Source organism: Grammomys surdaster, unplaced genomic scaffold (genome assembly GCF_004785775.1).
Source record: "Grammomys surdaster isolate TR1022 unplaced genomic scaffold, NIH_TR_1.0 173, whole genome shotgun sequence".
Classification (NCBI taxonomy): domain Eukaryota; kingdom Metazoa; phylum Chordata; class Mammalia; order Rodentia; family Muridae; genus Grammomys; species Grammomys surdaster.
In genome coordinates, this window is record NW_021604621.1 from 1729470 (window position 1) to 1753286 (window position 23817).

General features: G+C 39.9%; 1 protein-coding gene across 1 annotated transcript in view; it reads right to left on the bottom strand.

Moving 5' to 3' along the window:
- Col4a6 (collagen type IV alpha 6 chain) overlaps positions 1-23817 on the bottom strand; it is a 302326-nt gene that overhangs the window by 57720 nt on the left and 220789 nt on the right. Inside the window, exons 4-8 of the mRNA XM_028767474.1 lie at positions 12982-13116; positions 11340-11384; positions 6866-6982; positions 4376-4444; positions 2729-2764 (exon numbers count right to left, since the gene is read on the bottom strand). Of these exons, the coding sequence (XP_028623307.1) occupies positions 2729-2764; positions 4376-4444; positions 6866-6982; positions 11340-11384; positions 12982-13116 (402 nt within the window). The remainder of the gene's footprint in view (positions 1-2728; positions 2765-4375; positions 4445-6865; positions 6983-11339; positions 11385-12981; positions 13117-23817) is intronic.

The following is a 23817-nucleotide window of genomic DNA, read 5'->3' on the forward strand; positions in this document are numbered from 1 at the left end:
TAGTAAATATACATTTAGTATTTTTTAAACAAAAAGAAAAATCAAATCAAATGCTGAAGTTTAACTAATAATAGGCATGCTATTGTGTTTAGGAATACTTCTGCAGTGTATTTTGAACTTCATTAAAATCAGTGAGCTGATGGATAGACAGTGGTAGATAGATGGATAGAAGAGAGATAGAGATTCTAGTAAAATATTGCTATGAGTGATTATTATAACATTCATTATACTTGGCTCTGCATTTGAATTTTTACTATTAAAATTTTTAAAGGAAAATAAAACCTAGTTATTTAGTATTAGATATACCAGACTTCAATATATTAACGAGATATAGACAGGAGGCGTTTCATAATGATAAATGGGTCAGTTCTAGAAGACATCATAGTATTACATGTACCTACATCTAACAGTAGATTCAACATATATAAAGCAAAAAAAAAAATAGAACTTCAAGCAAAATAAATAAAACATGTTGTAGCTTTTAAAAAGTTCAGTATCTTTGCCTCAGTAATTTGTAGAACTTAAAATAACAACAGCAGAAAATAAAACAAAAAACAAAGCAAAACCAAACAAAAAACCCCAGGTCACTGGCTATTGAAACACCATCAACTCCCTTAATAGATATTGCTTAAATAATTATACCACCAACTTCTGGATATGTGTTCTCTGTAAGTTTTGGTCATAAACCAAACTCCAGTAAATTTAATGAGATATAACATAAGAGTGTATCTTCTTAATTTTGATAGACTCAAACTAGAAATTAGTGATGGAAAGGTAGCTAGAAAGCAGTCAGATACTAGGGAATGAGAAAACAACACTTCTAAATATTCTATTGGCCGAAGGGAAAAAGAAAAATTCACGTGGAAAATTAGAAAATGTATAGAATTGAGTAACAATACTTAAAAGTAAGACTGAAATTAGGAGAAAGCTGCTCTGGGGAAATGTAAGACTCCATTCCAGTGGGGTAGCAGGACACAGGTGTTAATGTGCCCAAGAAAGGGAGGGAAAGTCTAAGAGAGGTCAAGGTTTAGACAACAGGAAGAGAAATCAGAATTGGAAGATTCTCTAGAAATGAAGATGCTATGAACTACTAATTTAAACAGAAGAATAATCACAACGTTGAGATAAGGACAGATTGACTGTGAATAGGTAGGAGGGAATTTTCTGGAGTGATGCTAATCTCCTGTGACTTAAGAGAATTTTGGACTGACAACCAGAAACAACTTGTGGTCTCCTTATTGATCATAAACCTGTTGTTTATCTAACAGACATCCTGTTCTAAAAGCTAAGTATGTATTGCATCATGACTGTATTGACAGGCAGGCACTATAATGTCTTTTGGCAGGAGGCTGAAGCCTTAAGAGAAATTGTGAAGCAAACAGAGTGAATGTTATACAAATTTAATAAACATGTTTAAAGCCAATTTGTTTAACTATGGGGAATTCTATACATTGGTCCTTAGTCATCTTTGTTTTCTGTGTGGGCTCTGATACTTCACATCATTTCTATAAGCATCCATCCACAGCCAGCACGTCTAAACTCCACCCATGCATTTTAGAAGCTACATTCTCTTTCATAGCTACATATCTCCTACCAGAATTTTAGATACATAGTATTCTTCCCTAGGGGGTTCTAGAATTCTTCTGAGACATTCCTACCCTTACATTTTCACATCCATTGTGGGAGGGACAATGTCTACATTGTCTGAGGTATCACTCATAGCACTTTGCTTATACTGGATACTCCACATGTATTGAAAACTATCAAGACAAAGGAAAAAAAGAAAAAAACAAATACAAGAAACCAGGGACAGTTCTTATACTTTGTCAAAGGAAAGCAATGGAAATATGGAATTGAAAGGAAATAGAAATCTCTTATCAGTACAACTTGAGGGCTTTCATGTACTACAGTGCCCTAAAGGAAACTTCTGTGTGGGATACCTTTAAAAGAAGTGTGTGCATAACCCTGGACACACAGAGAAGACATTAAGTTCATGGTTGTTGAATGAAAGACATGGCACCTTCCTGATACATGCAAGAGAATAGAGTGGATCTCCTCATCCATTGTTTTCCTTTCTATATTTGTAGCTACCCTGCCAACCCCAGTTCAAGAACAGCGAACAGAAAAAGTATGGAAGTGTTTATGTTCAAGTAACCTTTACATAGTTACCTAATGCTATGTCTCAAAGCCTGTATTATTTACCTCACTTTATAACACTACAGAGGACTTATATTGTTTCACATCTTCACAAGAGAAATGCCAAGTACAACACACTAAGTTATTTTGAGAAGAGATTCATAACTTTCATTATTTTGTCTTATTATAGAATGTTATAGTTTATTAGCAGTTGTTGCTAATATCTTCCCTGCTTAACTTATAATTTAACTCTATTATAACTCTATATACATAGGAAGAGAATGGTCCATATAGGGCTTAGTATTATCTATGGTTTCAGGCATCCATCAGGGAGTGGGAGGGGGGCATCAGACATAGATCTGACCTAAAGTCTGAAGATTGCCTGTCTTAACAACTTGAGTTGGGCAATTCATCTTCTTAGGACTTTCTATCTGAAAAAAAAAATGTGGATAGTATGACTGTTCTATCACAATAATCCAGAATTTCTTTGAGTAAGCCTACAAAGACCTTTGAATTCCACCAAGAAGAGTGAAAAGTTATCATTGACATCTTGACAAAACATTGAGAGGTCAACACAAGAAACAAGACTTACAGGGATTCCATCCAGTCCAGGCAGCCCAGGATCCCCCTGAGAAGTAGAAATAGGCAAAGAACACACAGAAGAGATTAATAAATTAAGCGCACAGGGTTTCAGACAACCAACCTGAGATTCATGGGGATAGAGACAAATTGCTGCAACTCAGGCCTCTGTCAAGGTCTTGTGTTTTAAATAATGCATAAACTGGCTGTATCTACCCATTTATTTTTTCCCTGTGAACATTCTGGACTCTAGAGAACAAATATTATAGCCTTGGCTGAACAAGATTTCCTATTTTACCTAGCTTAATTAATTTTCACATTTGCTAGGAACTTATCAATTAGAAAATGCTTCTGCAGGCTGGTGATTTTCTGCTCCTTTTGGAGGAAAGCAAAGCTACCTTCCCATGTGCCTTCATCCCCAGAGAATCTGTGCTTATATGTATACAATGCAAATCAGACATTTCAAGGGAAAATCAACAGAGCATACAGACTCTGATTACGTTTTAATTACTTTGCGGCATCTTAAGCCACTGTGTGAATCTGTAATATAACCACCTTGTGGAAATTGCTGTGTTCCACTGGATCCAAGGTTTCTTTGATTTCTAGAAAAAAACCATTTAATCAATGTTTGCTAAGACAATGGCTGTACTTTGACATCTGCTAGTCTTACACCACTTGGCTTACAGTAAAAACCTCTAAGCTCCCTGTAGCATGGAAAGAACACTGCCTGAGGTTTAGTTCTTTAGAGAACTGGCCATCTGGCTCTGAGTAAGTCATATAGCCTTAGATTTTCAATCTGTCTAATGAGTGACATGGATCCAAAAACTATGAGGCCTTTGTCAATTTTAATGTTCTATCTTCTGCTATGGCACCCACAGTCAAGAACCCAAATTTCCTTGCTTCTTCTCTAGTTATCCAGATGTTCCATCCTCACCACTGTTTCTAAGGTTCCTGGCCCTGTGCAGTGATGGGAGAGTGGTGTCAATTATCTCAGTAAGCTTGGTGTATTCTCCCCTCCAAATGCAGGCACATAAATTCCTATTTGCTATTAAGGCAGTGATACATTCTTTCCCAGTCTGCAGAAGAGTGGGGTCAATCATTTGGAACCAGGGTTTATTGAGGACACAGCTACCAGTTAGCAAATAGAGAGAGTAAGGCTCAATAAAACAATTTTATTGACAAGAGATCAGATTCCAATCTGTTGAGAGCTGACAGGCAAGTTTTGGTAGACTTTCAAGAGTCTAGAGAAGGGAGGGACCCAGATGCTGGGGTGGTAGTCATACTAAGCTGTATTAAGGATACATACAGATCCAAACCAAGGTGCATAGACATTAAGGCTTTAGATGAAACAAAAAAGGGATCTGCTTCTAGAACATGTTTTGACTTGTCAAAGAAAATAACCATACAAACTCGTTGCCAACTTCTCTCTTATTTTTGGTGTAGATCCTGGAAAATAAATTTCTAGACAGCATAGCTGCAACACTTCAGCTAATATTTCTACCACCAAAAAACCTTGGCATCCTTTTAAAATCAGCTGGGGCTGCTCCTTAAGCAGGGGTACAGGTTTATTAGTTTTGGAAATGGCTTGGTGTGAGGTGGGGCCCGGCTTTGGGAAACCTTGCTTCCCACCCACTCAGTTGCTTGCTTTAGATGCTCTTACCCTCATTCCTGTGATGCTGCCTTGAAAAGGAGCAGGTTCTCCTTTTGCACCTTTGTGACCAGGCAGCCCCTGGATAAAATATGAAAATCCTATGAGAAAAACTGTGTGTGCGCGTACACACACACACACACACACACACACACACACACACACACACACATCAAAACCAAAACAAACACAAAATCCCCCACTCACTCACACAGAGTTTTGCTAGAGGATTGGACAATGGGAACCTGAAATTATGTGTCTTATGCTGTGGAAAACTTGACTATCTTAAAGGTCATAGCCCAACCTCTGAAGAGGTCATCTCAAAGCTGGGTGCCATTCTTCTGTCTCTGTCAGGGTTCTGTAAAAGGATGAGGGTTAGAAAGCAGCAGACTTTCTATCTATGCAGAGCCCTGGTTTAGGTAAAGCTCCACCCCTTACAGTTATACACCACTAACAGGGTCTTTGTCTAGGTCAAAGTCAACAAAAGTTTCTATGACTCTGGATCATTTAAGTTTTTGTGACTCAAAACTGGGATCTATCGCACATTTTTCTTGTTATTTATTTTTAAGATGTAAAAGCAGGCTAGAGGACAGGTGTTTTTGTGGGCCAACACATAGGCCATAGGTCTAAAGCAACTATGACACCAACTTCATCCCGTGTTTCTAGCACAGAAACTCAGCTTCGAATCTTTGAAGAAGCTGGTATGTCTCGTTATTATCATGGAAACCAGTTCAATATACCTGATTCCAGTCTTTCAATTAGATTTTTTTTTTGCTGTCTTAGTAGCAAATGATGGCATCTAAGGAGAAGTCAGGATTAGTATTAGGTAGTATTAGGGGTACATTTTGGGGAATAAACTGTTGATTGCTGATGGAGTCCTCATGTTCAGGGACTATTGTACTTCTAGTAAAACAACAAGGGTCTAAACATACAAATCAGTTTCTGGACGTTGTCTGCTTAAGGTTCAACTTAGTAAAACACATGCCCAAGTTTCTTTTTCAGCTTAAGGTAAAGCTCCAGGCTGGGTTTAGGTTTCCACTTTGAGGTTTTATGTTTCAGAGGATGTCTATTACCTCAAGATCTTTATTCCATTTGTTGGGGTGGAACTGCTTCTTTGCTGGACTTCACTGTCTATTATCTTCCACTCTTCTGTTGCCATGGCAGCATTCAGGAGCCTTTATGTCTTGTGTAGTTTATTTAGAACTACACCTTTCCTTATTATTTCTCTGCTGTATATTAGTTTGGACGTTTGATGGCAGGGTCCTTTAGGGCAGTTTGGGGCTTGTATTCTCCCTGTCTTCTATGTCAATTTTTCACACATATTCTCATACTCCACAACTTCGTCATTGAAGGCTACTCATAGAACTATGAGATCTGTCTAATTGATGGCATGGTTTCTAGTTTCAAAAAGCCTCACATAACAACTCTTAAATATTTAGATTTTTCCAAGTTAGGTTAATGATGAGCTTGAAGTGTTTTATTTTTCCCTTTTCAACCACTCATCAATTACTTCGTGTGAGGGCATGATACCTACTATTTACATGATATCTGTAAAGGGCATGGTATCTGAGTACCTCAGCTCTAGCTGAATGAATGAAATTAAGCAAAAGTAGAAACATGAGACCAAAAATAGCAGATCAGCCCTATAACCAAGGGTGATGATGTGGGGTAGGAGAAGGGAACAAACTAATTACAATGTTTCTTAACTTCAGCATGACTGACACTGGGCAAATTGATTCTTTGATGTTATAGAGTGTATTCTATCCTGTACCAGGGAAGATACCGAGATGATGGCATCTAAGGGAAAGTCAGGATTAGCATTAGCGGTACACTTTGGGGAATAAATTGTTGACTGATGATTTATTTCTCAAGTTCATGGAATTACTGGTATAAATCAAGCTTGCCATGCCTTTAGGTTAATATGCATATGATCACATGAAGGTCTTCCAAGAATATCCTCCCCCCCTTTTTAAAGATTTTATGTATTTTACATATGTGAGTACACCATCACTGTCTTCAGACATACCAGAAGAGGGCATCAGATCCCATCACAGATGGTTGTTGAACACCATGTGGTTTCTGGGAATTAAACTCAGGACCTCTGAAAGAGCAGTCAGTGCTCTTAAGTGCCGAGCCATCTCTTCAGCCCCAGAATATCCCAATGTTACCTGATACGGCAAAGTGTCAAATAGCTCAAGTGCATGCTTTGCTCTGAAATGTGTTATAACTATTATTTATTTGTTTTAACAATCTTAACAATTCCAATGATAGCATTAGAAAGAAACCTAAAGCCATGTAACATGTGTACCTCTCAACTGGCATTTTTAAAGAATTTTGCTGTTGTGGGGCCATCAGTATAAACTCTTGCATTGGACAAGGTAGTACAATGGCTGTCTACAAGGCCTTAATGTTATTTCAAGAGAAACAAACAAACAAGCAAACAAACAAAAAAACACATTTGAAGATGAATTTGCATTAAGGTGCAAAGATGTGGTAACATACAGGTGGTCCTAAAATCCCAGGGTAGCCATCAGGGCCTGGAAATCCAACAGTTCCTTGGGTTCCATTACAGCCATCTAGGCCAGGTGGACCTCTTCGACCTGGTTGTCCAGGATGGCCCTGTTCAAAGAGAAAAGAAGGGATTTTGTCAGTCACAGGATTGTTTGCTAATTTAAAAGGCTCACAATGAGAACAGACAAGTGCACTGCTAAATTCTGGCTCCTTGTCTACTCCCTTAGCTTCATCTTGCATAGTCTCAAATGTTTCCTTTGTACTTATATATATGTTGCCAAGATCATAACTCAAGTTATTCCACTCAAAAAGACAAGTGGTGCTTTAATAATATCCAAGCTGAAACTAAAGGGCTCAAACATAAACAGATACAAATAGTTAAGGCACTAACTACACTTTTACCTTCCCTGAATATAGAGATGTACTAAAATGGAGTTTAGCTGTCGGGCAGCTGAACTGCTATCAACAGAGAACCATGCCAAGGTTTGAGATTCCTCAGACCAGAGAGATCACTGGATGGTTTTCTGAATGGAAGATCTACATGGGAGCAGATGCTTGATCTGGTTAACTGAGCGCAGTAAGTTCCCACAGCACCTCCTCTACTGAGAGCTACTGGGCCACAAGTTAGCAAGTCTCACGTGTACTCAGTTTGTCACAATCACACATTAGGTAATTGTTTCAGTTAAGAATCCATCTCTTCTCTTTTTTTCCACATACACTATCAGGGCAGTTGTTTAGCTGGGGAGTTAAAATGCATCTTTATATAGCTCATCTGAATTCAGTATGTTTCTGAGTTGGAGAACATAATGTTTTAATCTAGTGAAAAGCCCCTTGTATGTGGGCCATGGTACAAAAGATAACCTTAATAGATCATCTGGACAGGTCAATGAAAGGTAAGTAGACTTCTACATTCCCTTAAATATACTTTCAAAGGGTAAATGTATATTTAACAATTTGAGGAAAACATATCATGTGTTCAAAATGAGCCTTTCAGATGACCAGTAGCCCCTCCTTACCCATGGAAATAACTCATGAATTTTAAATTGCACATTGTGTTGAGTAGTATTAATGAACACTAATGTCAATCCACTCCATCCTACCTGTGATGTAAATCATCCCCTTCTCCAGCACATCTATGAAGATTTATGCTACATTCTCTACCAGACTATTAGTCACTAAGTAGCTCTCTTTGTTATCAGCTCAATTTTCACAGCAGTTTCACAGTATTTGTGCTCACATAACTATTTTACTTAACAATGGCCCTAAAGCAGAAGAATAGTGACACTGGTGATTTTGATTCGGCAAACAGAAGCAAAATACTTCCCGTAAATGAAAAAGGGAAAATTAGCTTCATGAGCAAAGAAATGACGTATGTTCTGAGGTTACTATGATCTAACCTAAGACAAGAATCTACCCATCAAATTGTGAATCAGGAAAAGGAAATTTGATCTAGTTTTAAGGTCCAACCTCAACCTGCAAAAGTTATGCTAGTGAAAGCACAGATCTTCCCAGGGAATGAGAGTAACCATCCTAGTTAGTAATAAAGAGTCAAGGCATGAGTATGCTGACTCTTTCTCCTGCAAATCTGAAACCATCATTTTAGTAGTCGGGATTCACATATTCGTATGAGTAGTCTGTTTACCTCCTATAACTCTAATAACATTTTCTATATAATAATATTGTAAATGAGACTTTCTTCTGATATTGTGGCCTCCATTAATCATGTGGGATATAGTCTAAGATGTCCAATGGTTGCCTGAAAACATAGGAAAAGGCATGGGATTATAAAGTTTGTGCAGGGAGGCCTAGGTACAGCCTCGGTATGTTCTTAAGTTGGTGGTTCAGTCTCTGAGAGCCCCAAGAGTCTAGGTCAGTTGACTCTGTTAGTCTTCCTGTGGAGTTCCTATCCCCTTAGAGACCACAGTCCTTCCTCCTGTTCTTCCATTAGAGTATCCAAGCTCAACTCATCTTAAATGAAATTATTTTATAAGTATGTATCTGTGGAAGGTGTCAACTGCCCTAACACACAACTGGGATATCTCAAAGCCCTGAGCCATACCATTCCCAATGTCTGTTGTACTCATATTGAATATCCTATTGCCCTCTATTGGCTGTTATGGCCCTTGGTGAAATGAACTGGGCTATCATGAAAGTGACTCCACGTTGAAATTGTCTACATAATAGCGAAAATTGAAATTTGTAGACCCAAACCAGTGACATGTGTTAATGATCAGCTATTGTTAGGAGAGGAACTTGATCTTTACAGTGGTTCAATTTAGTAAGATATGTCAGAGAAGCTGTTGTTTTCAGATGAAGTGTTTAAATATGTGTTGTTGAAAGTTGAACAACTTGATTAGTTGGACAAAGTCTGTAGCTTCTGCGCTTTTCTGTCTGAAGTAGCTCCATCAGTCTGAGAATTCTGGCTTTTACAGATATTAGAAGTAGGAGTCAGGTATTTAAACTATTTTTAGGCTTCCCGGGATTCTTGGGCCTGGGGTGTGTGTGTGTGTGACAAAAGATATTATCTGTGATTTTAAGGAGCCAGATGAGACTGTCACACAAAGCAATCAGCACCAGGGAACTGTATGTATCAAGAAGTAGAGTAGTGAACCACACACCAAAGACTCCTAAGATCTTCAAGATGGAAGGAAGAGGTAAGTAATAAATGAAAGGCACACAACAGATACTTCTTTGATAGTTTGGAGAGGAAAAGCACAGACAACCTTTGGTCAAGGAAAGGACAAGAAAATGGTGTATCTATTTGGGAGCAGCCAGCTTATTTGGAGGGTACTGGAGAGCTGCAACTTTTTCCCCTAAGCAATGAAACCACAAAGAGAAGTGATCAATGCCTACATTGACTGTAAGTTTGAGGCATAAAAAGCATCCAGTTGGATTTGGGGACCAGTTCCAGCCTAGATTTAGAAGAAGCCTAGGCAGTACAAGATTTACTTGCTCTCAGTTCCAGCTCAAAAGAGAGAATATGGGGGAGGGCAAAGGAACACTGCAAGTTCCAATCACATGAGCATCTCTCACCCAGCCAGGTATGTAGGATGATTGGGTAGTGGTACCTCCAGTTTATCAGTTACACTCATCTCCTGAGCCTGGATGACAACCTCTGGGCAGGGATTCTTCCTCTCGCAGGCATAGGAACAAGGCCATAAGAAAATGTAGGTGAATGTCAAAAAAGGATGGGTATACCTGTCCACTTAATTTTCCAATTGTCTTATTCCTGGCCATTTTCTAGATGTTGCAGCTGAATAAAATGTGACAGCTGATGGGTGACATGATTCAAGTAAGAAACACACAGAGAGTGGGCCTTGTATTCTGTAGATCTACAAATGTCTACTAGATTTGAGAGAAAAATAGGTCAGATGATAGTATATATGAATGCAAAACTATATCCTTCCTGTATATCCTCATAGAAAAGTATGGGCACATAGCAGGTGCTCAAGATATTGCTTAGAGATCAGAACAAAAAAATCTGAATCACCTTTGCTGATACCAGAAGGCTGTATAACATAGGACAATGGGCAGACTAGAGCATCCACAACTGTGCTTAGATAGGGTTCAAAAGAACCTCTTAGGGGTTGTTAGAAGGATAAGGGCAGGTTAACGTCCCCCTCAGGTGGAGGAGCTTTCCTCTTTGTGTAGTCCATGGCCTTTTTGGTATCTTAAATAAGACTGAAAAGACTTAACAGAAAAACATGACCCAGGTTATGGGATAAATACAGAAAAGGGGTAGTATGGACAAAAGCAGAAATTACTAGCCAGTAAGCTCCAAGTGTTAACGAGTCCAGAGGTCGGGAACAGTCACCATGGAATCAGAAGCTGTTGGTTAAGTGTGGATATAGGTTACAAATGGGGAATCTACGAGGTAGAGCTGGATGGAATGGGGAAAGGGGTGTTTACAAGCTTCAGATCTACCATTCATATCTGGAAAGGTAAACAAACAATCATCAATCTCATCAATCAAAATGACTGAAGAGTAATTCCCTCTGAAGGGCAGTAAGGCTGACAAGAACACATTACTGAAATAAACGGTATCATTATGGTTATTTCATTCAAATTTGGCGCACCTTATTGCTTTTCCTGTAATGAGTACACGCATGCTCCAATGTGACTCTGCAATTCAGAGGCAGCCTCTCTATGTCTAGTTGAAACTCGTCTCAGTCTCCTCACCCCTGCTCAGTACTAGCTTACTTAGATTAAGATATAGATGTTTTCTCATGGATGACACGTCTCGTCTTAAACTGTATGACTACGGGTTGCTTGAACCTGAGTGCAAGGCTACATGTGTGGGACTCCTGCTCTTTACACCTCCCCACACTCTATCTCAGTGCATGACTCTGAGAATACTTGTACAAGACACACACACACACACACACTATCTGTAAGGTCAAAGTACCTGAGCCAGGAGACAGAACCTGAAAGGTGATATTAAAGTCATTTCCGTGTATATACTTACCGGAATCCCATTGATGCCAACAAAACCAGGAACGCCAATGGGACCCTAAAGATGGAGAAGAGAGAGAAACGTGTATGACAATCAAATTGATGCCTGTTAAGGTCAATAGTTTTGGTGATGGAATTTTGTTGGTGTTTTTTTATCTCCTTCCTCATACTGTCTTGCCATACTTCCTACCTCAAGTCTAAGGAGTTGATCTAAGAATGATCTTGAGCATGCTTATGTTCTGAGACAAGTTCTTGTGTTAAACAGTGTAGTGTAAGCCCTAAAAATTAATGCTAAATATTACAGGCAGCCTTCACATCTGGATAACAACAGAAGGACTTTGACAAATCTAACAAAAGAATTTATCTCCATTCTGCTCCTTCAGAGAAGGGTCCTAAGCTACACTACCTTTATTATCAGAGGATAAGTACAATTCTGGCTCATCCACAAATGGCAGTTTCAGTTTAGGCTAGGCCACTACTTAGTCAAATATGCCAAGTCATACCCTCTTTCAGGAACCAGGGCTACCACAACCTCTTGATGCTAAAGCCTGTCACCTATAACCTCTTGGTTCACTCGGTTCCCAAGCACAACTCTATGTGGCCTTGCATGCTACACAATGGCTCCCTTTCCTTGGGTGTGAATATTCGTGATTCATGAATTGCCATCCACCTCATCTGTGAGTAGAAAATTGCCTTCAACCTCATGTATCCAGATAAAGTGTTATACTTCAGATACCTTATACTTAGTGTGGTAATCCATTCCCTTAAACATGAGATTAACAGGAGGTGATGAAAATACACAGAGCACCTCAACTGAGTTGATAAATTCAGCAGGCCAGTCATAATGTTATTACCATTCTTGATTTGGTAGTGCATCCCCTTATATTTATGGGGCCAGGTTGTTTCTAAATCTTGCCTGTTAGTTCTTGCTTGTTAGTTGCCTGTGTTGTATGCTTGATCTCTACTGATCAGACTCTCAACCCAAGCCCAGCTCAAACCCCCATGGCTTGACACGAATGAGCCAACTGATTATACAAGCAAACAATATATTCACGTGATAGTTTGCTTGCTTTGAGAATCTCCAGAAACGCTTTTCTCCATCGCCAGCCCACTAGTCACTTCCTTTCCTTTCTTTCTTTGTCTTTGAGATGGGCATTTTTATTGATCTTGGCTGGCTTGATACCTATTAAGTAGGTCAGGCTGTCCTTGAACTGTGTGTGGCAATTCTCCTGCTTCTTCCTCTTGAGTGCTAGGATTACAGATGTGCATCACCATGCCCAGGTAGTCTCTCTCTCTCTCTCTCTCTCTCTCTCTCTCTCTCTCTCTCTCTCTCTCTCTCTCTCTCTCTCTTTCTCTCCCTTCCCTCTCTCTCTCTCTCTCTCTCTCTCTCTCTCTCTCTCTCTCCTCTCTCTCTCCTCTCTTCTTTCTTTTTGTTTTCTTCATAGTTTTACTTCATTGCTGTATACCCATTGTACATAGTATTATATTTCACAAAGACACTCTCACACAAGGACATACTGTACTTTGGCTCAGCTCTTCTTAAAGTTTGTGCCCTGGCACCAAAATATTTAGGAGCAACAACAGTATTCCCCTGAGAACTGAGAATGAACATTTGACTTTGGTACTTTCACCTTTGCATCAAAGGTGCTCCTTACCGTATCTCCTTTTGATCCATATGGTCCTAGAGGGCCTGGGGAGCCTCTTTCTCCTTTCAACCCTGATAAACCAGTCGGACCAGAAAGCCCTTCGGGACCGGCTGGACCTTGAGTTCCAATTGGCCCAGGGTGCCCCTAAAGATGGACAGAAAGACTGAAAATTAGTCAACAGAAGATTTAACATCAACATTTCCAATTTTCTCATATACAAAGTACGGGCACCACTTGACTAAATAATTTTGGCTTAGAGATCTGTGAGGCATGCCAACGTTCCAGACAGGGATCAGAAAGGGCTATTTTAGGGGCTGTTAAGCTTATTTGGATAGAACACATTTTATAAGCACATTTAATAAGATTCATGTGCACCATGATCCTTCAACTTTGTACTTCTTAGGAGATTAGTTATTCTGGCTGGATAATACTGTCCTCTTCCTAGTTAATGCCAGGCCATCCATCAGATTGTCAAAATAGTGAAAGAACAGAACACTGGAGAGAGTCATGGCATTTTATAAGTCACATCCAAATGGCCAACCACATGCTTGCACTTAAGTTCAGAAGTGGCCATGTCTAAAGAATGCTGCCCCAGGGGGGCAAAGAACAGTGACCACTGAAACTGCCTAACTCTTCAAAGTACATCTTTGTCAGCTGATCCCAGGACCCCATCATTATATCTGGCAACAAATACTTACAGGGACACGCCCCCCATACACATTCATTTGTTCACTCTTCCTTCCTATCCTCCTTTCAGCCCCTCCCACTATTTGCACTGTACCCAATGTAAAAAGCACAAGGAGCCTGAGAAGATCTATTAAGTATCAATTATGATAGCAGGAGTGAGCAGCCTGAAGATTTTGAATGCCTTGGTTATAAAATGTCTGTAATAATTAAGTCTGAGAGTTCTGGCTGACATTTAAAAGCCAGAGACTGAGAATTAACCCCAGAAGGTACAAAGCAGACAGCCTGGATTATCCTTTAGAACAAATCTCAATAGGGAGTCTTTTTTTTTTTTGGCTGAAAAGTGAAAACCATTATCCATGTGCACTACCTATCTGGGAACCTCATATCTGGTCGAAATTGCATTTGCAAAAGTGCTTCCAGTCCCACCTCCCCGCCTCTTTAGTGACTGCCCATAATTTTCTAAAACTCAGTAAAAAAAAAAAAAAAAGAAAAAGAAAAACTCTGCAAAAGCCAACTGAGATGCCCTTTCTAATCACCTTCAAGCTTTGCACTTTAAAAGGCTGAAAACAGCGCTTTAAACACAGTGTTTAGAGTTATATTCTGGTAATACTTGTACCCACCAGCTGTGCTGGTCCTTTGGGATATAACTTGCAGTGTCAATCAGGCCCATGAAGACCTTAGAGATCGTGCAAAGAAGTGAAAGATGTTCTATCAAATGAGATGCAACTCTCTGCACTGCCAACTATCACTCAAAAGTTTCCCATTCAAACGGCACAGAGAGCGAGCACTTCAGGCACACAATGGAAAGGCCACCTGTGGAGCACAACACCTGACCCATGGCTGGGGGGCGGGGTGGGGGGGAGGTCATGGCTACTTGGGAAGGCCAAGTGAGCTCCAGCTAGAATGAGCCTGGAGAGTTAGGCAGGAAAACTGAAGGCGTAGTGTGGTCAGACCTGGAGAAACAGCTGGGCAGAAAGCAGTGTTCAGAGTTGTAACTCATCAGGCAGCAGCATATAGAGAACATGTGAGCATCATCAGGACACTGGGGCAGCCTGCGTGAGGCAGGAACAAGGGAAGTAGATAAGAACCAGCTGTTGGAGGAGAGAACTGCTTGGTGGGAGGTTGGGGACATGGTGGACTTGCTGGAGCTACTCACAGAGAAGATCCAGTCAGACCACAGAATGTTTGGTCCAAATATCAGACCCACCAAAAGGGGTTCTTCCATAAACGGTAGATAGACATCATAAATTTCTTGACAGTTACTAAGAGAGTGGGTTATCGTGTGGCCCAGTTCCCATTCTGCTTGTACTGCTGTGGGAGTTCAAGCAGTGCCCAACGTGAGCACACAAGTTGGCACCATCCACATCTGCTCTCTTCTGTTTCTGAACACAAGCTCGCCAGTATGGGTACACTAGGAACCTTAGGCTTGAGAAATGCTAAGATGGCCATAATAGAATTCAGAGTTGGTCTGCAGGGGATGGTTCAGAAAACTGCTTCCTTTCTCTTGTCTGAGTGAGCACGCTAAATTTACCAGAAAGTTACAGGCAAGTCACTTAAAGAACTCATGAGATTAAAAAAAAAAGTTCATAAGGGTTTTTTGGGAAGGTACCCTCTCGGAGAAACAAAGATGCTGGGGCCTGGTCTCAGGTTGTTTCGGTTGGTTGGATATGTCAGCAGCCCTCAGATTGATTTCAGCACCGGGCCCTGTCTGGAAGCTGTCTGGAGGCTTATCTTGAATTGCCTCCTCAGCATGGTGTCAAGGCCTTGTAGTGCTGAAGACAAGAAATCTTGGCATCCACGGAAATCCTTGCACACAGCGGCACAGAACACTGGGAACAGATGAAGGAAGCCATGATAAAAGGAGGCATGTCTTGATCTGTGCTTACCATTGCTTTGGTTTCCATTCACCCTCATCTCCAGTGAAGAGTGTGGCACTGAAGTGTGGCACTTAGGCTTCATACTGAATCACTGATAGACTGCATTACATTTTGGTTTGTTTTTCCTGCAGACTCGGTCTACGGCAGTTTTTCTTATGGCCAGCAGAGGTCAGTGTGAGCACACAGAGACTACAGATAAACAGGTGGGTGGGTGGGCCTTTCTCACACAGAGAAAGAGAAATCAAACCAGTGTCAAAGAAGTCACAGAATGTTCAAGCAGGGAAAGGGCCTTGGAGACCATTTAGCCCAGGGTTTATTTTGTACTGGGTGGAGGAGGCTGAGAGAAAAGGAAGGTTGTTTTTTTTTTTGTTTTTTTTTTTTTTTTTTTTTTTTTTTGTCACACAGCTGGTAGGAACGGCATGAGACTATATAGTCTTTCGGTGCTAGACTCTGTTTGTTTGTCTGTCTGTGGCAGATGTCCTATGGGGTCATTGAGGCTGTCTCCCTCTCACCCTGGAGCCTCCTCTGGGACTGTTCCCATCAGTAGGCTGCAGCAGCCAGATGCTCACTCATCATTTCTCTCTCTAACTCTGATCACAAACCCAATCTGAAGCGCCATCACTTTTTGGATGGCTCACAGAATTTCAATGGGCTTGGACTAGTGCCATGCCCTGATACATGTCATTTATTTTGGCAGATGGATCCATCCAGTGCAGAAGGGACTCCTCTACGTTGTTCCAACAAGCTCTCCTGCCTCCATCTGCTCAAAATGTTTTAATGTCCACAGCAGGACTTAATTCTCAAGGGTTCAGAACTGTGTCTGAGGCCAGGGACTACAGGTCTACAACCACAGCTCAAGCTGCCTATCTCTTCCTGATCATGGTGGTTTGGAGTCAGTGTGTAAGGTTACATTTGATTAGAACCAGACAACTAGGATAATGGACCCACTAATGGAGGTACCTATAACATAGTAGAAATATGCACAAACAGCATCTAAGAATCTTAGAAGTATATACCTGAAACTAGATGGGATGGCAAAATTGATGGAAGAATCTGACTGCATAATTTGCTGTGTTTCTGCCTTATTATCCCTCCCTCAAGATTCCAGTGGTCCTTTCTCATAAAATTAAAATGTGTTCCTAAGAATCTGAAACTCATTCCCACTGAGGCATGAATGATTGATGACTTTCAGGTTTACTTTTCCCAAGGGGAGCCTTGTCCTTTAATGGAGAACAAAACGTTAGGCCAGGGATGCAAGTGATATTTACAAAGCAGGGAAAGGAAGGGGGCAGCCTTCTTCTTCTTCCTTTTCTTTTAAAAAAAGATCAGTCTAGTTTTAATTGTTTTTTTATTGGATATTTATTTATTTACATTTCAAATTTCATCCCCTTTCCCCATTTCCCATCCCTAGAACTCCCCTATCCCATACCCCCTCCTCCTTTTTGCTTTTATATCATTTTAATTACATGAAAGTATTAAGGTCAGTTCTAGGTTGAGGAACTAGCAATACAATAGATGCAAATAGTCAAAGAACAAGCAAGACAATAAACAAAATTAGTCAAAGAAAAAGCAAGGCAATAAACAAAGTTTCATGATCACTCCCATGATCACTATTTCTAAGGGCTTATCAGGATGACCAAAATATCTAAGCTAACTTCCCTGTCCTATCACAAAGTCATTTTCATGTTTGAAGGGTACTTCCTTGTTCTAGCCTAAGATTTAGGTTCCTTCCTGAAATTACTTCTTTGTTCTAGCCTAATGTTAGATTTCTGCCTGAAGCCCATTTCCTTGTTCTTGGTCAATGTCATATTCCTGCCAAGCAGCCCATTTCCTTGTCCTTGATCCATGTTAGATTCTTGCCAAGCAGCCCCAAAGCTCTCTGCTTCTCCCCCCTTTTTTATTTCACAAACAAGACAGAGCCTGTCTTATGTCATTCTGACAAGAATGTCTTCCTTACCTATCATGGAATATGCATTATCTAAAGCAATGCATTTCTGTTTTAGGTTGGTAAGGCTCTGTGCAGACTCTTACCTGTCCTTGGCTTGCCAGCCTGTTAATTTAATAACTCTGTCTGGGGGTCCATTTTCAGATTCAAGCCATGTTCTTTGGCTGCCAACATGTTGATGTTGTTAAAGACAAGCTTTTACACGATGGGCAGGAATAAAAGTATTCCCAGGACAAAAGGGGCTAGCATGATTGAGCTACATATGCCATTCTTGAAGCTTGACCAAAAAAAGAAATACTGACCTCAAGCCATTGGTAATTTTATAAGCAGCCTTCTTGAGGATCCAGCTGTATTCTAGGAGGTAGTGGGGTGTGGTGGCACTGTTACATGGCCCTGGACTCAGAGCTCCACACAGCCACTTTGGCTGCATTCTCAGGCAAGTTTCTTAGCTATTTTGAGTATCAAGGGTTTGGGCATGATACCCACTATTGTGTAGGATTATTGTTAGCGTTTAGAGGAATCAATACTTATAAAACATACCTGGTAAGTAGAACAAAAAATATCAATTCCCTTTTCTCTTTAGGTGTCATTCATGATAGAGTAGGGTCAGTTAGGACTGAATAATTCATGCTTATCAGCCTGAAGTTTATGTGAGAGATGCATGGATGTTATTGAGAAGCCTTTGCAGGAGGTATCAGGGGATCATAGAGTATATATACTGACAACCCACATCTGTGAGACCAGTTCTCCATTCCTTACAGATTATGACCTAGTTCTCCCAGACTCTGGGGTCCTCAGTGTCTGCTCATACTTTATTCTAAAGCAACACAGACTACATTTTAACATACCCCTCCAAGTGTGAACCTCTAGCTAGACTTCTCCTCTGAATGTGCCATAAGCCTACAGCCAGTGCTTTGGCTATTCCCTGCACTATGATGTTCCAATTCAACGCCAACAAGAGCTTATTGTGTTGTTTTCTCTGCAATCCCATCCTCCAATCCTCTCCACATTACTTCTATTCTCACATCCAGCCCATCATCAGCAAAGATGCTCAATCCAACTTTAAATATAAGTTAAACATATGTGCTTGTCTATATTCTGATAGTCTTAAGTCAGGACTTCCTCATTTCTCCCTTATGTGTGATGTTTCCACATTTGCTTATCAACCCCAGTCTTGTTTTGTTCTTTCAGCAGGTGGGCCCTGCTTCCTGGAAATGAGCAAGCTCATCATAAGAAATCGTTGGGGATGAAGTCATACGCAATAAACTTTAAAACTTGTAGTGCATGAGTGCCAGAGGAATTCAGAGATGTGTGGTCCAGCATGAGGTTAGAGACATAAGGAAAGGTTTAATAATATGGTAGCAAATGTATTCCAAATATAGAGAACAATGTGTTTGTGGAAATTAGCAAATCACCTTTTTTTGAGCAAGAGCCAGACTTAGCTTGAGCAAAGTGAGAAAGGAAAGAGATGCAGACAACACTGGGTCTTAAGAGGTTTACTATGGTCCATAAGCTACATTTTAATTTTTACATTGGCTCTCAATGTAAGGGTTTGGAGTTTAGAGAAACAGCCTGGCATAGTAGCTAAGGGGACAACGATTCTGAATAAAAAGTCCCAGGGGATTCACATCCCCTCTTCATCACTGTAGGATGATGGCACAAAGGATGACCTCATTTTACTCATCTTCATATCAAATAAAGATAAGTTAGTATCTCCTTCACAGGGCACTTACAAATTTTATGCAAATTAATTAGTGAAAGCCATGGTTCTTACTCCTTAGCGTGCAGCAGATTCACCAGAATGTAGTGATATAAGACAGACAACCACACCCCACCCTCCATTTCAGACTCGTTAGGTGAGGCTAAAAAAATGTGTATTTAATAAATTCCCAGGTGGTGCTCATGCTATTGGAATGATGGCCACAGTGCTGAATCCATGCTGAAGATAATTCTGCATGGTACCTAGCAAAATAAATGTGCAATAAAAGTTATTAGTATATTGCTATTCCTTAATAGACAATGGCTTGTGAAGATCATGAGTTCAAAATTTCAGCAAGTCCCCCAGAATTCTTTCATTCTTATGGCTCAATGCACTTCCACTTTTTTATCTTTTTTGCCACAAGAGTAAGTGAAGTGTATGGGCAGCAGAGCCAGAGATGGAACATTGGTGCTGTGACCTCCATGGTCTGCATTAAATTCTTAGGACTGCAGATGGGGAGCAGGCAGCATTGAACAATGTTTTAGAGACTAAAGGTGACAAAGATTTTGTGCTAGACTCAACTTGTTGAGTAAAACCAAGGGAGGTACAAAGGTTGATTACCACATTACTTGGTAGGGCCTCTGAGGGATCTCCAAAGTGACTTGAGGTGACAGAGAGCCTGTGGTAGGAGATGAGGAGTTCCTGTTTGGACCATTTGTACTTGAGAAGTCTTGGAACATCTGAGGTAAGGGCTGGCAGTTGCTTTTGCACTAGCCTGGAAGATTTTAGAAGGCAAAGGATGCTGCAGCATCTTTGGACGTGGAGTATCTAGGGTGTGGTACACACTAAAAACAAAATTGGAAAAGTCTAACCGTGAAATAAATGAAAATAGAGAATTAAATATGTACATGAATTTATTTTAAGTGTTCCTCCAACTCTTATTAACTCGGGGCAAAATGAGACTGAATAATTATTGCTAACCTGGAAAGTCCCCTGGAGCTCCCTAGGAGTGGAGTATCAAGATCCCTGAGTTCCAGTGCAGGAAGGAGGTGGCTTGGATTCCACAAACCATCCTTAATTTATAACTGTAATTCTTATTCTTATCTTAGTTATAGGGTATGAATTTGGAGGATGAAAAACGTGACAGAGTCTGGCCAAAGCAGACTAGCCATATAAATATGATAAGGCAGATATTAATGAATATGTGTTCAAGAGCAGAAATATTTAAGGGAATTTCAGAACAGCAATTTTCTTTCTGTCCTTCCTCTGAGTCATCAGAACACTTTTGTGATGTAGGCTGTGAGCACTAAGCAGAAAAACAGTAAGCCAATGGGCCTTAAAGTCCCATAGCTACTCAGTGACAGAGCTAGTGTTAGGGCTTTCCAATCAAGTCTATGCTCCTTTATTGGAACAAATTGAGATGAGAAGAGCCAAGGCCCGTTAAGGTTATTTTTCAAGCAGCAGCATTGAAGGAGTACCCCTGTGATGGAAGGATGTTGGTAGTATTTGGCAACTAAAGATTTTAGCTGGGCATGATAGTGCACACCTGTAATCTTAGCACTTGAAAGGTGGAGGCAGGAGAATCAGGATCAAGGATATCCTTAGCTACACAGCTAATGTAGTGTGAGGCCAATGTGGGCCACAAGAGACACTAACTCAAACAAATAATCAGACAAAACAATAAAAATATTAAAAACCCAAACAGTAACAGTATAAACAAAAACTTCCTTATATAGATATACAGAATTTTGTCACCCACAAAGCTTTATTTTGATTTGGTAATATCAACATCATCCACATTTTGCCAGCCAGTAGTAGGAATAACTCTTCTTATCTAAACAAAGAAATAACTATACAAAGATTTTGTAGAGAGACAGTGATGGGCATTTATCAAAGAGTGAATCTCCCAGATTGTCTATGTCACTGCAAAGGAAGAGGTATCAGAATCTCGCTCTCAAAGCATAGATAGAAACACTTCTTTTCTAGTTCTTCAGCTGCAATCAGTGTTTGAAACAGCTAGCACTGCCTGGTATGAAGACATGCATCTACAAGTTTTGTTTACAGACACACACACACACACGTTCCATTGGCTGTTGTCAGCATGTTAAAATGTTGGCAAAGACAAATCCCAGAATGATAAATTTAACTCTTGCTAGGCAACTCTTTCCATCAATGCTCTCAGTAACCCTTTCTAAATGTAATGATAATTTTCTTTCCTCACTTTTCTCCATTGAACAATGCTCTGAGTACAGAAATAAAACCCACAGTAAGAGCTATTTAGGAAAGAAAATGTTAATGTTTTTATTGATATGAAAGACATTTACATAATTCCACCCAAAATTTTTCACCAGAACAAGAACTAAGAAACACAAGTGTACTAGTAGAATTAATAAAGTCAGAAATTGTACCTCAGGCAATGACACTACCTAAGTGTTATAAATATAAATCATTTTTTTTGTTCTGCAATCAAAATCTCCTCTTTAATAAGACTATGGCCAATGGATAGTTTACAAGACTCTAGTAGGCGTATTTTGATGTTCTAAGTGTCCCAATGGTCCAATGTTAATTTAGTGGGGGATGAGGGAATTTAGACATCATCTGCTTATTTTATGATGGGAATATTTAGTTTTTAAATGTCAACCTTTCCTTTGTCCATGGGGAATGTCTGAATAGAGGTAAATGGTTTGATGACTCTGCAGGTCTGTCTTCTCCATGGCCAGTTCTTCAATTGGTATCAGGAATCAAAGCAGAACCAACTTTCCTATAGTTGGACATTGCAAAAACCAAGGAGTCAAACAAAATTGTAAATGTGAGCAATATTTGATCATATAAATAGAAACAAAAAACCCACCTCTGCAAGTATTACAAAGGGCTGAATGAGCCTGCACATTCCTTGGAATGGGTACATAGTCTATGCAGAGTCCCAGTGTGTATGAGAAAGTACATCTGGCTCCATTTGGCATGAATTTAACCTATAACCAGTCTATAACCTATAACATTTGTTGCGAAGACATGGATTACTTAATTTGTTATAAGTTTCTTTTCCTGCTTAGAGTTGAGAAGAATACCTCAAGAATGATTGTGCAGGCCTGTTTACAACTAAAATGCTTGCTAGCAAACATGGATTGTTGTTGCTTCTGCTTCTCTGAAAATCTTCTCATTTTAAAAACATGCATTTTGTGTTTAAGTCCCCACCCACAATTTTTTTTTTTTTTTTTGCTGTATGCTTTGGAGAAAGGAGATGAATCTCTATGCCTCTGTCTTCTCATCAACAAAACGGGTTATATTATCTGTCCTATTTTCTGTGGTGCTTTGAGCATTAGGAGAGATACAGTGAAAAGAAGCTATGCATTCATTCCATTTGCAAGGCTTTGCTTTGGGGGCAAAAGAGAATAAGTAAAGTCCAATTTCAAAACAAAATTCTCATTTATTGGGCTCCTAAGGCAATAAGCCCTTAAATGACTAAAGATTCACGAGGAAGAGTTTTCAGCAGGAAAAGATTGAATGAAACAAGGAGCAGAATTTAAAGCAGTGAAAGGCAGGGACAAATGATCCGGCACAGGATTCTCATTATAGTTTTAAAGTGATTAGACTTAGTGCTAAAATAAGTGGTTTATTTTTAAATATACAGTTTAATTACAAGTGAGAGCCAATGTTTTTTCTTTCAGTTTTTCTATCAAAACACCATGGTTCTATAATGAAAATCACAGCAGAATATAACCTGCCAGACATTCACTTTAGAGCAATTTTTCGCTGTAGTGTGTCTATTCCATTAGCTAAGGGATACTTGCAGCATTTTTCTCTGACAATAAATTATCCTTCATTGCTATACTACACAATCTTTGGTCTCATACTGAGTGGTATGAGATGATTGCATCTGGGCCAATGTTGGCTTCCTACATTTTCTTGAGAGACTCCTTCCCATTGAGAGGTAACAGACAGCAACTAACTGCTGCTTCTTAAACAGGAAGATGGTAGAATCAAAGAAATTCTCTACCACAACTCACTTATTAAAGAACTCAGAGATCTCACAGGGAGAAAAACATGAAAAGGGTATATTCACATAATCCCAGTGTAGTTCTCACACAAATGAACACCCTGTATTCTTTTAGAACTAGAGCAATATTCATATCCATACTCATGCCGATGAAAAGATACATGTTCTAACCCCAATACATATATACCCATGGGAGTCTGCTAATTTGGTAAGGGTGGTGGTACTCTGACTTAGTTTACATTATACATTCCAGTCAGCAGTGAATTGCTTTGTGCATTTTCCTTTGTTTGTAAAAAAAAAATGTTTTGTTTGTTTGTTGTTTTACATCTTGACCACAGTTCCTCTCTCTCCTCTTCTCCCAGTCCCTCCTCCCCCAACTCCCTTCTCTCCACTGTTCCCCATCTACTCCTCCCCTCCTGTTTCTGTTCAGAGAAGGGCAGGCCTCCTATAGATACCAACCAAATATAACCATATCAAGTTGCAGTAAGACTAGGTACCTCCCTCCTTATGTTAAGGCTAAAAAAGGCAATGCGGTATGAGAAGGAGTGTCCCTAAAGTGGGGATAAGAACAGATGTGAATTAAAAAAAACTGTGATGACTTACAGCTCTTCTTATCTTCTCTCCCTCCAACTATATACAG